The sequence below is a fragment of the Musca vetustissima genome, unplaced genomic scaffold, assembly GCF_032173495.1.
Source record: "Musca vetustissima isolate MV318-11 ecotype Yass unplaced genomic scaffold, APGP_CSIRO_Mvet_v1 utg67834, whole genome shotgun sequence".
NCBI lineage: Eukaryota > Metazoa > Arthropoda > Insecta > Diptera > Muscidae > Musca > Musca vetustissima.
This window is the reverse complement of record NW_026883109.1, coordinates 30,180-46,033: the sequence shown is the minus strand read 5'-3', so window position 1 is coordinate 46,033 and position 15,854 is coordinate 30,180. Positions and strand designations below refer to the sequence as shown.

The 15,854-nt window shown below is 37.8% G+C and overlaps 1 protein-coding gene across 1 annotated transcript; it reads right to left on the bottom strand.

Moving 5' to 3' along the window:
- Positions 1-9,049: 9,049 nt before the first annotated feature.
- Positions 9,050-9,526, bottom strand: LOC133329858 (large ribosomal subunit protein eL33-like; the record flags this gene model as incomplete). Its single annotated transcript, XM_061538320.1, is given in 2 exon segments — positions 9,050-9,293; positions 9,295-9,526. Coding segments are annotated over 2 exon segments (370 nt in total), but the record flags the coding sequence as incomplete, so codon positions are not given.
- Between the last annotated feature and the right edge of the window lie 6,328 nt (positions 9,527-15,854).

The window sequence follows — 15,854 nt, the reverse complement described above, 5'->3', positions numbered from 1 at the left end:
ATTTTTTGTTCTCCTTTTCAAAGTCTAATTGACACTATTCTCTGACCCGGACCTGAGCTAAGCTAGATTTTCTCGTGAAATAGTTCATCTTTAACGATTGAACAATTTTTTAAGCGGCTTATTTAAAAATATTTGGATTTTTTTTCTAATATTTGTTCTTTTATTCTGTTCCAATTGGTTTTCCTTTGTTCAACCATTCAACGTTGAATTTCATTTCGCTAACGTTTCGAAGGAAACATTTTGTGAAATTTTGATTATCAAAATTTCTTTAAAAATTTAACCCTCAGACGAATTTAGTCCTTCTCATTGGGCTACTTTCTCTTTTTTTGACACAAATCAAAATCGTTGCAAAGACAAAAGCTCAAAATTCGACATGGACAAAACACTATGCGACAAATTCGCAAATTGCGTAAATGACCTACAGGATTATATTTCCATATTTTCCATAACCAGCCCGGATGACACAGTACACACATTGGAAACCACTCGAATGGAACTAAACTCAACATGGGACCAGGTCAAAAGGGCTTATGTGGATTGTCGAGACCATGTTCCGGAGAAGGATGAAAAACCCATTGATAGAAACAAATTGAGGAAACACTATATGGAGGCAATGGACTCGTACAAAAAGTCGCTGAGCTCTATAAACTTACAGATACAAACAACTCTGGACACACAGACACTAGAAAAAACCAAAAGGGAATCAGAGAGGTCACAGAAAGACAAAGAAATGGATTTTACGCCGATATCTCGTCTGCCACCATGCGATACGGATACCTTTAAAAGAGGATATAGCGAATGGCTTACTTTTAGGGATTTTTTTTCTGCAATCGTCGAAAAATTATTTCACTTGTTCCAATTCATCTGGGTTACTGGCTTTAATTGATCATCCCAGTCAATTTTGTATAGCCAGATTAAAAATAGTAAACAAATCGAACTTTTGAAAGTTCCGAGATAGATACGATTCACTCCAGATGTTTCTGTGGAGATCCACGGATTTTGCGACGCCTCGGAAAGCGCATACGGAGCTACTTTATACATTCGAATAGAAAACAGAGATCAGAGCACACATACCCATTTGTTGGCAGCAAAGACCCGTGTAGCACCAATCAAAAAACTTTCGATACCTCGACTCGAATTATGCGGAGCGGTACTACTATCGAAATTAGCCGCATCTATTATAAAAAATCTTCAAATAGCTTCATATTCGACTCAATTTTGGACGGATTAAACAATAGTTCTCGCATGGCTGAAAAAGCCTCCTTGTCACTGGAATACCTTTGTTGGAAATAGGATTTCAGAAATTTCCGAAAATGTTGGACAAGAGAATTGGAGACATGTTGACTCGGAAAGCAACCCTGCCGACATTGCTAGTCGAGGGTGTTCACCGAGCGATCACGAGACCCTGGAGCTCTGGTGGCAAGGACCCCAATGGCTCAAATTACCCAAGAGTAGTTGGCCATACTCTGAAGTTCAAGATGATACGGTTTTAGAAGCCAAAGCAATAAAGACCTTGACCCTATTCCGAGAAAGAGATGACCCACTCGTCAATTTTTCGTCTCTATCTAAAGTATATCGATCACACGCATATGCCTTAAGATTTTGGAAAAATACTGGGGAAAACAGGCAACATTTCCGAACGTCGTCAACAGAACTTTCGACACCAGAAATTCAGGACGGAAAACGGGCCAGTATAATTCGCACACAGAAGTTTTTTTATCCCGAGGAATATGCTTCACTGGAAAACAAGACCCGAATCTCCCCATCCAGCTCACTCTTGACACTTAACCCATTTCTGGACTCAAAGGGAATTATGCGTTCAAATGGCAGATTGGTACAATCACCGGCGCTCACGTACGGTGAACGACACCCTATCTTATTACCTCACGGAGCGACACTTAGCAAATTATTAGTAGACTTTACTCACAAAGTCACCCTGCATGGAGGTAATCAACTAATGACCCGAGTTTTAAGGGCCGAATTCTGGATATTCGGTCTTCAGTCATTGGTCAAAAAGACTATACGCAATTGCAAGACGTGCATAATTCATAAAAAAAGAACCCAGGAGCAAATAATGGCTTCCCTTCCGCCCGAACGCACACTGCTATCTAGACCCTTTACCAATACTGGAGTAGATTTTGCGGGACCCTTCAACATTAAGAATTTTACTGGTCGAACTTGTTTTTTAACAAAAGGTTATGTGTGCCTTTTTGTGTGTTTCGCGACGAAGGCCATACATCTGGAACCAGCAAGCGACTTATCCTCCTACGCGTTTCTTGCCGCTTTCTCCAGATTTTTTAGTAGACGTGGATGCCCGTCGACAATCTACTCCGACAATGGAACAAATTTCGTAGGAGCAGTTGATCTGCTCAAGAGGGATCGACTGGCTTTTATGAAAAATCTACAAACCAACACGATTGCAAACAATTGCCACCAAAATCTCAACTGGAAGTTTATTCCTCCTGGCGCTCCTCATATGGGCGGTTTGTGGGAGGCTGGAGTTAAATCCTTCAAAATTCACTTGCGAAAATGTATGCCGAAAATGAACTTCACATTCGAAGAGTTTGCAACTATTTTGACCCGAATCGAGGCCTGCTTGAATTCTAGACCCCTAAGTCCTTCTAGTGACGACCCCAACGATTTTTCCCCACTGACCCCTGGTCACTTTCTAATAGGTACCTCAATCCTTACTCCACCCGAACCTGACATTTCAGATACTGACATTAGTTTAGTTAATCGTTGGAAACGACTCAAGGTGATTTCTCAGTATTTTTGTAATCGATGGAAACTGGAGTATCTACATGAGCTTCACAGACGCACTAAATGGAAATATGAGAAGGATAACATTAAAGAAGGGGACTTAGTGGTGGTAAAAGACGACAGATTAGCTCCTCATGAATGGAAATTAGGTCGGATTCAAAAAACTTACCTAGGAACTGACCAAAATACAAGGGTTGTAGACATTCGAACGGTTGGTGGCGAAATAAGCAGACCAATCACAAAAATAGTCAAATTGTTCTCCGACTGACTAGTCGGACCCCAATTAAAAGAAGAATTTTGTACTCGCATTCGCTTAATCTTTTCAGACATGGCCGCCTATTTGCCCAATCAAGACTGGAGATTAGCCGAACGCAGCTCCAGTCCCGACAGAGCAGCCCGCCACCCTAGCAGAGGAAACAGAAATCCCGAACGTATAGCCCGCAGCCCCACCCGCGCTAGAAGACCCAGTTCCACGGATCGCCGACGAAGCCGGTCCAACGCCCGACCCCAGCAACGCCGCGAAAGGCCCAGTTTTTGGCAGTATTCGTGTGGTCTATGCCAGGAGGACCATGCGCTGAGCTCCTGCCCCCGATTCCAGCAACAGACTCCGTTCCAGCGATACGAGACGGTCGAGCGTCGGGGGTACTGTCGTAACTGTTTGGCGAGAAGCCATTTGGCCCCCGACTGCGCATCTTTGGATGGCTGCCGGCGATGCAACGACCGGCATCATACCCTTCTGCATGGGGCCTCGCAGCTAGAGGAGATGCCCTTAAATATTGAGGCCGTTTCTGCCCCAGCGTTCGCCTGGGATATTGTCTTTGTGCCGACGGTCATGGTGCGGGTATCGGTGGACGGCGTCGAGGGCTTCACAATGCTAAGGGCAATACTTAGCCAATCAGCAACGATGTCTAAGATTTCGTACGCAGCCTTCCGGAGGATTGGGTTGCCCTCGCGCCACTACCGGGGAGAAAGATTCACATCGTTTACAATTGCACCCCGCCGGCAAAGCAGCAATTGGACACTTCGAGTGAATGCCATCATCATTGACGACTTGCCAAGAATACAAACAGCCCAAAGCTGTCGGTTGATATTTTGCCAGCGGCTACATAAACATAAGCGGCACTGGGCACATTTACATGTAAACAATGTAAATAATGCAAATAAAATTACATACACCCACACATATGTTTATGTAGCCACCGGTAAATTCCAGTGCTGAATTCCAAAATATGGAAAATTTGCACTGCTCAAACTGGTTTGCTATGACATTGCAAATTTCAGTTTGGTCTAGTCTTTTTTCGATCGTCAAACCGCGAAACAGTGTTCCCCCCCGTGACAAAGTGCAACAAAAACAGAAACAAAGTGACATTAACAAATAAAGTTTTTTATAGATTCGCAAACAAACAATACGGAAGACTCAACAACAATCAACAAAAGTGGGTGCCAACGAAGAAACCGTGAGCCAGTGAAATTTGGGCAGAAACTAAATTAAAAACTTAAAATTAAAAAACGAAAAAAAACTTAAACCTAGTGAATTTAAAAATATGTTAAAATACTTATTTACTAAATAACTAAAATATACCTGAATTAAAAATAACTAAAACATATTTGAATTAAAAATAACAAACGTCTAATTGAATTAAAAAATAAGTAAAATCTAACTGCATTAAAAGTAAACGAGAAAAAAACCTACTAAATACTCTGTACATATATATATATATATATATACCTACATATCTAAAACCTAAACCAAAAAATACATATATAAAATAACGCTAAACCTACAAAAATTGAATGTGTACAAAACCTAGCCTAAACCTAACAAAATCTGAATAAAAGCCTAAACTGAATTCTAAAAATTAAACTAAACTAAATCTTGTAAATTAAAAAAGGCAAGAAAGGTAAAAAGGCGTAAGTAAAAAGTAAGTCAGTTGACAGATCTAAAAATTTGGTCGGAAAAATAGGTTTTTTAGAAATTTGCACCTTCGGATGAGTTTTACTCTGAAGCTGTGCATACTACATACACAAAATACATATCAAATTACGCAGATTCGCGACTACAATAATCTTTTTTTAGTCGATTTTTTGAAATTCCTGTTTGCGTATTAAAGCTAGAAGTAAAATTAAAAAAAACACTCAAAATCGAGCTTGAACATGTCAGCATCATTTAAAGGCAGATGTAGTTAAATTTTTGAAAAATGATACATAAGGGGCGTAGTCCCCACTTTGTTGGCTTGTAGTTTTACTTTGACACGAAGACCGTGAAATGAGTGGCTTAGTCACAAATCGATAGAGAACAGAAAAAAACGGGTTCGCCTCAACCTGTTTTTACACATTTTTTTACATTAACGTAGACACAGCTTCCACCAAAATTTAGTTTGGAGGTCAATATCATGGACAGTTTGCAACGACAGACCAATTAACCCAGAATTATTCACTTTTTTCATATACTTAAGTAATTCCCGAGTTATAAAGGGGTGAACCTCCGCTTCAGCTATGTTAAAAAATTGGCAATATTGCCCATATATACTTCGATTTGTACGAAATTTGGCGTAGCGTAATGAATTAGGTCTAGAATGATGTGTGTTAAGTTTTGTGAAAATCGGTTCAGATTTAGATATAGCTCCCATTTATATTTTCGTCCGATTTAAGGTAAATGGTGTACCAAAGTCCCATAAGATTTTTCGGTTTGCACGAAATTTGGCACAGCGTAATGAATTGGGTCTAGAATGATGTGTGGTAAGTTTCCTGAAATAGTTGAAATCTATTCAGATTTAGATATAGCTTCTATATCTGACCAAATGAAAAATTTAGTATAGGTTGCAGAATGACATGTTTATGGATCCAATTTCATTTTACTGGTCCTTTAAAAATGCGACGTCTGTTAGGATTCATCTGTTGAATATACCCAAAGTGGTGAAGGGTATCATATAGTCGGTCCCGTCCGACTTTACTACTTTCCTTACTGCTTTTTTGTTTTTGCTTGCCTGCTTTTTGCCCAACATTGATTGAAAGTTTGATTATTTCTCTTGCTTTGGAATGAAAAATGGACAGTATATCTGATTCTTTCCTGAATTTGTGAATTTTTTGTTACGTCAATGTTGCCATGAATAAAAGAATGACATGCAGTTGATATAAGTTTCTAACAACACGAAATATTGCTCTCTACGATCGGAATTTTTTTATATGTTTCTATGTAAGGATGTGTCTTTAATTGTAAAATTCATAAAGAATGTCAGCATCCATATGTCGTCCACATGATGGATTGTATTAAAAATTCGACCGGCCGAACTTAAAAACGTTTTTACTTGTTTATATTTCGGAGGTTTTAATAGCATTATTCATATAAAGGATACTGCAATTTAGTTGTGGATGAAAATATGCTTAAAAATTATTGGTTCAGATTAGTATGTGAGAATTAAAATGTATCCAGTTTACTGTTGCTCTTGATAGTTGAATATAACATGTACTTATAACGTGTGTTTATATGTTCAAACCTAAACTTCTTATTTTTTATTGTCACGCTATTAACGCATCATTTACTAAAACACACATAAAGTTTATTACTCTTACTTAACATTAATTTTTGCCAAGGCAATAAATGTAATGTATGCGTAAACACTAGCATTTAGGTGGTCCTAAAATATAGCATCCTTTTAGAGTCGTGGCAATAAAATTTATTTTTTAAATATACAGTTTTGTTCGTAACCGCGAATGAAACTTATTCTGGCCCTTAGGAAACGTCAGCATGCACATCATTACAAATTCATTGAACATCATTGAGGGTTTATGTTGAAACTTAAAAAAATATATATTTACTAAAGTGATAGTTAACACACATTTCAGAGTGGAACACTTTCACGAACAAATAATACAAAAGTATTACTACCGTGACAGCAACACAATTTTTTACTATTCGATGCACTTTACTATGTCAAAATTACAGCATATGGGCATTGAAAAGGAAACATGACATCTATAGATCGAACATCTCTTGCAAACAGACTTTCTATGTATTCCAGACCTTTTGTAAGATTTTCAAAAAGAGAATATGTCTAAATTTGGACGACATCACAAGTTCGGACCAGACATGTCAGAAAACAAAAACATGTTAATAAAAAATTTAAGCTTAATATGGACCTAGCCAGTGTAAAATTTGTCGGATAATTTGTCGAAGTCCATTAGTATATTTGCCCGTTTTAGAACTGAATCAGAATCTGAATCACGTTCTATTAAGATACCGCTAAAGTTTGATATTTTGAAGGTCATTTAGAAGTTTTACTACGCATTGGTTGCTTGGTATTGTCATGTTATGGCCGGGTCTTAACTTTTTAGGTATTTCAAATACACCATGGGCCTTTTTATACCCTACACAATTATGTTGTAAAGGTATTATAGCTTTGTTTGCCCAAAAGTTTGTAACGCCGCGAAATATTGGCCCTAGACCCACCTTTATGTATACCGATCGTTATATCTCGACTAGCTAGTGTCCGTTCGTCTCTCCATTATAATTTGAATTACGATACAGGCCATAGTTATGGACCAATCGTCACGAAATTGCATGTAGGACTTGTTCTGTCATTAAAATACCCATATTGTTTTTTGATAAAGATCGTTTAATAATTAGATCCCGAAATTGCACAATCTTTATTTTTGTCTGTTTTTCTAATCGCTCTAGACGGTCTTGTGCGCAAGTCCACCAATTTGGAAGACCACGTTCCAAGATGTTGTTTTCTACTTGGTCTTTCCATCTAATTGTGGCCTTCCCCTTCTACGGGAACCATCAGTAGGCTCGCTTTTATATGCTTTTTGAGCTGGGGCATTCTCATTCATCCGCACAACATGGCCCAGCCACGGCAGTCGCTGCATCTCAATACGACTGACTATGTCGATGTCCGCGTATAAATTGTGAAGCTGTCGACGCAGATCGGCCCGTAGATCTTTCAAACACCCCAAGAGCTGCCTCATCTGCTTTCGCAAGTACCCATGCTTCTGATCCATATAATAGCACGGGTAGTATCAGCGTCTTGTAAATTGTGAGTTTGGTGTTTGGCGGGAGGTGGCCTTGTTTCTAAACTGCTTACTTGGACCATAGTAGCATCTGTTGGCCATCACAATCCTTCTCCGAATTTCAAAACTTATGTCATTCGTTTTATTTATGGCGGTACCAAGGTATATAAAGACTTTAACTACCTCGAAGCTGTAGTTCTCAAGCTCCACTGTTGGTCCGAGTCTACTGGACGTCTTGCGTGTTGATACCATCAGCTTAGCCTTCTCGCCGTTTACTGCCAGACCCACTTTGGAGACTCTTTTTTAATTTGTTCAAAGGTGGCTGTTACCGCTCACAATGTTCGTCCCATTATATCGATGTCATCGGCGTAGGCGAATAACATGTGTTGTTTGGTGTACAGAGTGCGATTTCGACGAGCTGTCACCTTGTCTGAATCCTCGTTCTGTATTGAAGGGCTCCGATAGGTCCTTTCCTACTTTAACTGCTGACCCTGTGCCACTTAAAGTTATCCTGCATAGCCGTATTAATTTTGCAGGAATGCCGAACGCAGACATGGCTTTAAACACCTCTGAACGGATAGGGCTGTCGAATGCGGCTTTATAGTCGACAAATAGGTAGTATGTGTCGATATGTTTTTCGTGGGTCTTTTCGAGGATTTGGCGCAGAGTGAAAATCTGGTCAATGGTGGATTTGCCAGGTCTGAAGCCGCCCATCTCAATCGGCTCCTGCTGCTTTGTTGTTCTTGAGCCGAATAATTGCTTTTAATACCTCATCTTGGCTAGGTGGTATACACTCTATACCATCATCTCTTATTGGTTCTGGGATATCTTCTTCATCACCACTATTTGATACTAGAAGCTTTTCGAAATGCTCCTTCCAGATCCTCAACACTGTCTGTATCTGTCACCAGGTTTCCTTCTTCATCTTTACAGGAGGAAATGCCTGCACCAAAGCCTTCGGTTTGGTTTTTTACTCGTTGGTAAAATTTCCGGACTTCATTCTGACTCCTGTACATCTCGATCTGCTCACGCTCACGTTTTTCTTGTTCTTTCTTTTTTTCTGAAAACACGTTTCTCCTCTCTCCTTTTCTCCCGATAATTCTCCATCACGTTAAGTGTCTGCGGGGTTGCCCTTTACGCTGCGTTTTTCACATCAGTAGCATTACGACACTCCTGATCGTACCATGGGTTTCTTGGTGGTGGTTTTTGGTACCCAAGTGATGCTTCTGCTGTAGTTTGTAGGGAGTGGGCAATTCTTTGCCATTGTGCTTCTATAGTATTTTTTTCAGGTTTTAAGTTTGTTGTTTATTCTTTTTTTAATATAAAATTTTATAGGTCTTGTTTTGGATTTAAAACTTAAGCGTCAAAAATTAAGTGTAAACAACTTAAATCCTTGAGGGGTACAACATAATGCGAATGCGGTGACCCATAGCATGACCAGGCAAGTTTTTGTTGAAACGAGCACGAACGCAACCACCATTACCGTGCAAGCGGGTAATTTTGCCCCAAACGGCACGTACGTACGGTCTTACGTTCTGGGTGTTGGGGAACGCACTTCTTGGTCTCAGCTTTGTAAACATAAACACAACGCTTGCCAATGTAGAATTGATCATGTTCCTTTCTGCGGGCACCTTCGATCTTCAAGATAGCTTGGTTTTCGTGATGATTTCTCAAACCACGTTTGTAGCCAGTGAAGACAGCCTTGGAAAAGAGACGGCCATGACGCTTGTAGCCTTGGCGGGGGCAGCAGCGGCAGCTTGTGTATCAGCCATAGTTTAACCGGAAACTTGACAAATGGCGAAAATTATCGGGACAAGAAGTGCATTCTTCAAGCAGATGGGTATGTTGCGGAGTAGGCCTTGGCTACCTATTGTGTTTGCAGCTTTTCGACATCGAGTTTCCGTGTTGTATTAGATCGCACCTTTGCTGCTACATTAGGACGGGTGCGTACCTTGGCTGCCAAAAGGTAATGGTCCGAATCGATATTCGCTCTTCGGATCGATCGGACGTCTAAAACACTGGATGAATACCTTCGTTCTATCACAACATGATCAATTTGATTTCTCGTTGCTTGATCAGGAGTAATCGTCTGATTTACTTACGCCTGTCCCTTTCCATCGCATTTACTGTAAGGCAATAATATCGGCTTTGTACTGTACAACGTGCGCACATATCGCAGATCGTGGTCCTTTATACGTTTGCGGGGCTCATAAACATTGGGGGGGGTTTGGTTCTTAGCTTTATCATAGTAGTTAGGTTTTCCGAGAGTGGGCAACTAACCCGACGCCTCAACCCATTTTTTATAGTTCTTATGGGTGAACTCGCGGCACATACTAGTTCACTATTTCATCGGGTGATGAGAATAGCTCCCCAGGTGGTCAGTGCCAAATCAGAGCCGTTGCCAAAAGCCAATCAGAGCCGTTGCTTGGTATCTATCATCCCCTACGCCACCCGGACTTCTTTGTGAAAAATAATAAAATTTGCATTCTATGTCCTGTAGGACATAGACCTCAAATATTGATAGTATATCTAATGTGTGTATACGTAAATATTTAAGGGGTTATACGTATTTTAAAATGGTTTAGTATTACCATTACCACACTAGAGTGCGGTAATGTAGCACTGATGGTTAGAAAATTTAGCATGAGGTTCGGGTTATGGTCAAGGAGGACATCTATAATTTTAGAAGATGGTCAGATTATATTTCGGGAATGAAAAAGACCGAAAACTTTATTTTTCTCTGCTTTCTAGTCGATCTAGTCGGAGTCGATTAAATCGGAGGTTTTAGCTGCAGTTCCCAAACTCATTCGCTATAATATAGTTTCACGAGGGTTTGGAAACCTTATTTCAAATAACTATCAGTATGCCTGCGGTATGAAAAGGTCTGTCCCGCCGAACTTAACTCAACGTATTAGCAAATAACTAACAAAACATTATACTAATAAAAAGGTCCCGATGGTTTTGCTATGTGTTGGTGGAACTAAAAAGTTCCACCATGTGATGGTGGAAATAAAAAGTTCCACCATGTGATGGTGGAATTAAAAAGTACCACCATGTGATGGTGATAGTTCATCTCGGCTGAACTTAAAGAAGGTGGTTCTTATTCAATTTTTGGCATCGAGACTATTCCAATTCATTGGCCGCAATTTGCTGTATATCAGTTATAATGGTCCTCCGTATATGGAAAGGAGATGTGGTCCTTATTGTAAAAAGCACAATTTATATTTAAAAAAAAGTTTAATAGAGCATAAACATACTCTCGCTAGTTCTTTCTGTCATATTTATGTAGTGTATGTGTTCCAATTCACTCGAACACAAATGACATAACGAGCATGGCAGGATATTATAAACATTCATTCAACACTCCGCAATTCTTTTTGTATTAGTTTTTATTGTGTTCCTTGAACGTTGTGACCGTACCGTGCTTTCACTTTTTTAGCTCCTAACAAATTCTTGAAGACAATTGTCGATTGTGCCTTTAGGATGAAGGGCGAGAACGGTTTTAGTCACAATCGAACGGCTGTTGATGTCTGAAGAAGAATTTTATTCGGTATGCGATACTGAGAAATACGAACAATAGAATTGTTCTTCTACTGCTGAGAATGATGGGTGGCCAGACCAGGCCAGCGGGTAATGTCTCTGAAAATATAGTGATGTTGTTAAGTGTCATAAACGGAGAAAGAAATTCTAAATTCTGTTTGTTTTCAGTTCCGTTTGACTTGCTCGCTGAATAGCAGGTGCAGTCTAGAAAAATTGGGAAAGTGAAATCTTTGTCGTTAGATGGGATATTTGTTGACTAGGCAATATATTTAGGAGAATAAAATGTTTCCCTTTTTGTGGACAAACTTTTATTAAATGCGCAAGGATATTTATCATAACTTTAATTTTTTACCCATGTTACTGGTATATAACATTTTTCAAATAGAAATTATATTAACAAAAATGTGAAATATTGGCTTTAACCTCATTTGATTTGTAAGCCGTGACCTCAAAATCCCCTGATTTAAAATATAAAAAGTGTTTTCGTTTATACCTGAAATTGACTTTTTGCCAACAAATTGATTCCTGGTGCATAGTGTGTTGTGAGAATTTTAAATCCTCTCATTCCTAGTTTAAAAAAAAAAACAACCTTCTGAAATCTGCAATTTTGTGTAACATCCACCATTTATGGAACCAAGATGTATCCATTTTATAAATACATCTCCGCAGAAAATATAAAATTCGTCCATAAATTGGCACTGCAGTTTTATAACAATTTGTGAAGAACGGACAGTTGAGGTGTATTGAGGCCAATAAATAATATACCCTCCATAAAATCTAGGATATCTTTACCTATTTAAATTTCCCTAAGCTAAAATAAAACCACTAACCTCTTCATTAATTTCCAGCCTACCTATCGTTAAAGTGCGGCTAAACATTTTATTTTTTCCTAGCATTAAAATGTGGTATTCGTTTTATTCTGCGCATTGGCCAAATGTCCGAACGGTTGAATGGCCAATATACCATGACGGGATAACAAACCAAGTGGACGCTAACATAAAACGGAAAAGGAAATGGCGAAATGACAAGATGAGAACACATTTAACTTTATTGCATTACGTGATGAAACAATGGAAGAAAACGAGAGAAGGCAAAAATCAATTGATGCACAAAAATATACGATCTTTCCGAATGTAGCAATGACATGAATGCAGAATTGCATCAAAGAAATATGACTTTAACTTGCTATGTTTGCCATGGAAATAGAAGTCATATTTCAATGCAATCATCATTTCCATTCCAAATATGCATCGTCTTCTCTGAAGGAGTCCCGATATTATAATTTAACTGTATGCTAAGATATGTTAGAGGTATTTATATTGAAGTATTAAGAGCTGGAACACTTTAAACATTCAATTGTAAAAAATATGAAACTCAAATTATTATCGCCAACAAGGCTTTAATGCTTATTTTAAACTTATTTACAAATTTAAAATTTTTCGCTTATTTGAAAAACTTCAAATTATCTACAACTTCGATGTTCGAGTCCTTTTATTGAGTGGGCTTACGTCTGGCAGTATTCTGCTTCTGCTCTGTTGCGACTGGTTGAACCAAGGATTCGTTGTTAGGTGGCTACGAACTTATCAAAGGCTCCTTAGGCGGCCGTCTGAAGAAAAGGCTGGTTGGGTGATTACGTTCTAAAGGCTTTCTGATAGTTACTAGCATTGCTCGATCTCGACGCTCATTTCATTAAACACTTCTGCCTTTTTTTAGCAATAAATGACATTTCGCACTCGGTGGACATGTAATCATTGAGTCGCATATTAAAACAAAATGGAACATTTAGAGGACAACAACACTGATAGTGGTGATAATTACCAGGCTATAACTATGGTGCCAAATTTGCCCCAGCAAATGCCGAAGCTATCCCGGGTAAGGGCACATTCGGCGAATTGGACAGTTTTTTACAAAACTGTAAAAATGTTTAACTAATACTGATTTATTATATGTTTTTGCTACTAGTTTTTATAATTAAGTATGAGACGGTAATAATCAGCCATAAAATTTTTATATCTGTTGAATAGTTAATGAAATATAGGGCTCTTAAAACGTGCCGAATCTGCCCCAATCTCCCATACATAGAAAAATATAATTGGTATCAACTTAAAGGCCAGCCACTTCTTTTGGATATACTATCAACTTCTCCGGTCTAGGAGTTAATACATACGTCATAGAATATATTTTTTCATTTTACACAAAAACTCGGTCCATTTGACCTGGTAAATATAGATCGATCTTCATCAAAACAGTAAAATTTCGTGCTGTTTGGGTCAAAATTGTAGCCTCTATAGCGACAAAAAACATGCAAAATTTCGATTAGTCCATAACTGTGGTCTGTTTCGTGTTTAGAAATTTTAATAGACAAACGGACGACCATACCTGTCTACATCGACTCAGCTAGTCGAGATATGATAAACGTGGGTCTAGGACCAATATTTCGCGGCGTTAAAAACTCTTGGGATATAATTACGCCAATTTCGTTGAAAACCGTAACTAAACCTCTCAAATGCTGAAATGTGCGAGATAGCGGTATAAAAGTTTTAGGTAATCTACTTACCTAAAACTCTTAATATTGGTAAATATTATTTCTACCCAATCAGAAACCTAAATATCATGTAACAGCCATTGAAAAATGTGCCAAAAATACCGAATAATAAAATATGTGGGGCTACTACGAATCTTGGACTAATATTGATAGTTTTTGGTAAGAAGATTTCCTATATTTGGTTGCCCACCATAACAAAAATACCGAAAATTGGGTTGTCGTTATATTGGGGCTATATAAAAACGTGGATCAATTTTCAGTACCAACCATCCGAGAAGTACTAGAAATGACAGGGCAAACTTTCAGAGTTTTATCTTAACTCTATGACTTACATTCATTTTGGCTCAACTTAACACGTAGGGGAGAGGGGGACACATTTGAACACTGTTTTCTTTCAAGCCTCATACAATTTTTTATTTTATAATTTTTGATTTCCTATAAATTTTAACAAATAGGTACATATGTAACCTTTACAATGAATAAACATATGACATACTTTAAGCTTGATATAAATATTTTATTGCTGTTTTAAGGGAGGAAGTCAAAGTGTTCAAAACTTCCCCCCCCCCCCAGGGGGCACCTTTGAACAAGGCTTGACATTTTTGAACGGCTTGGTTTTTACAGCGCTTATGTTAAAATATAAATGTCCTTTATTCAAACATATCAGACATGCATTTATTTATTAAAAAATATATACAAAAATTTTCGAAAATTAAAAAATTCAGATCAAAATTTATTAGAACATAAAATGACATAAAAACAAAAAATTAACATGTTGAAAAATACAGTTAATTTCGTAGTCTTATAATCCCATTTGAAATTTTGAGAAATCGAAGCCAAAAGTTAAAAACTCAGCTTTTTACTCGAATTTAATGGGCATGTTCAAAGGTGCCCCACCCGTGTCATTTTACGGAAATGTAGATTAACTTTTTTGTAATAAATATATATGAAAGAAATTACATTAGTTATGTTTGAAATGATTATTGGAATGCAAAAAAGAAAACTCTCACAGAATTCTTCCTGCGCCCTTACAACCAAAAGAATAAAAGTTTACAATTGCACTGCGAAAACATGGTCACCCATGTACAATTTGTCGACAACTGAAAAAGTTAGCCAAAGTTGTTTACGCAGATAAAGAACAATATTGCCATATACAAAATTGTGGTAGCGGGTCGGCCAAGGCTTTATGAGCGCTGTTCAAAGATGCCCCCCTCTCCCCTATTGTCTTTGGGGTAGAATATAGTATAGCTCTCAAAATCATAGTGTTTTCATAAATTAACCATTTTGAATCATTTAATGTCTATTGAATATAAGACCTGGGTGTTAATTTTCATCATAATAAATATCCACCCTACGTATTTTGTCACTTGATATTGTGAGTCTATGTATTAAAGCTTAATAAGGCTCTGTAATTTCTTGAAACCGATACGCCAACAACAACCACCTACAGTAAATGTTATGTGTGCACACAATATGGCGTATGACATATATCATATAAATATTCATCATACGCAGACCAGAACATGCATTTGTAATTTCCCTGCATTCAGATCTATAGAAATATACCCCCTGTTTTTCAATTCAATAATTAATTTTTGATATTGTTTTAAACCACATCACATGTACATATTTATACAGACATGTTCATACATTGTTCATATTTTTTATATGAGACACAATTTCAAACATTATGAAAGACACCAATATAATACGTAAATACTGATTGGTGGTCTTGTGTGACATCATGTCTATAAATATGTTTATGTATGTGTAAGTCAATATGTTTTCATCTTTCGATGGTGTGATATAAAATATGGGGTGAAATTGAAATAATATGAACACCAAAGAAGTGAATTGTGAATGCAAATATGCGTAAATAAATTTATATATGGTGGTGTTCGCGGTTATTAACCGCAAACCATTCCACTTTTGATAGACGGAACTTTTTAAAATACAATTTTATTAACAGTATATATAATTTAAAATCGTATATATACAT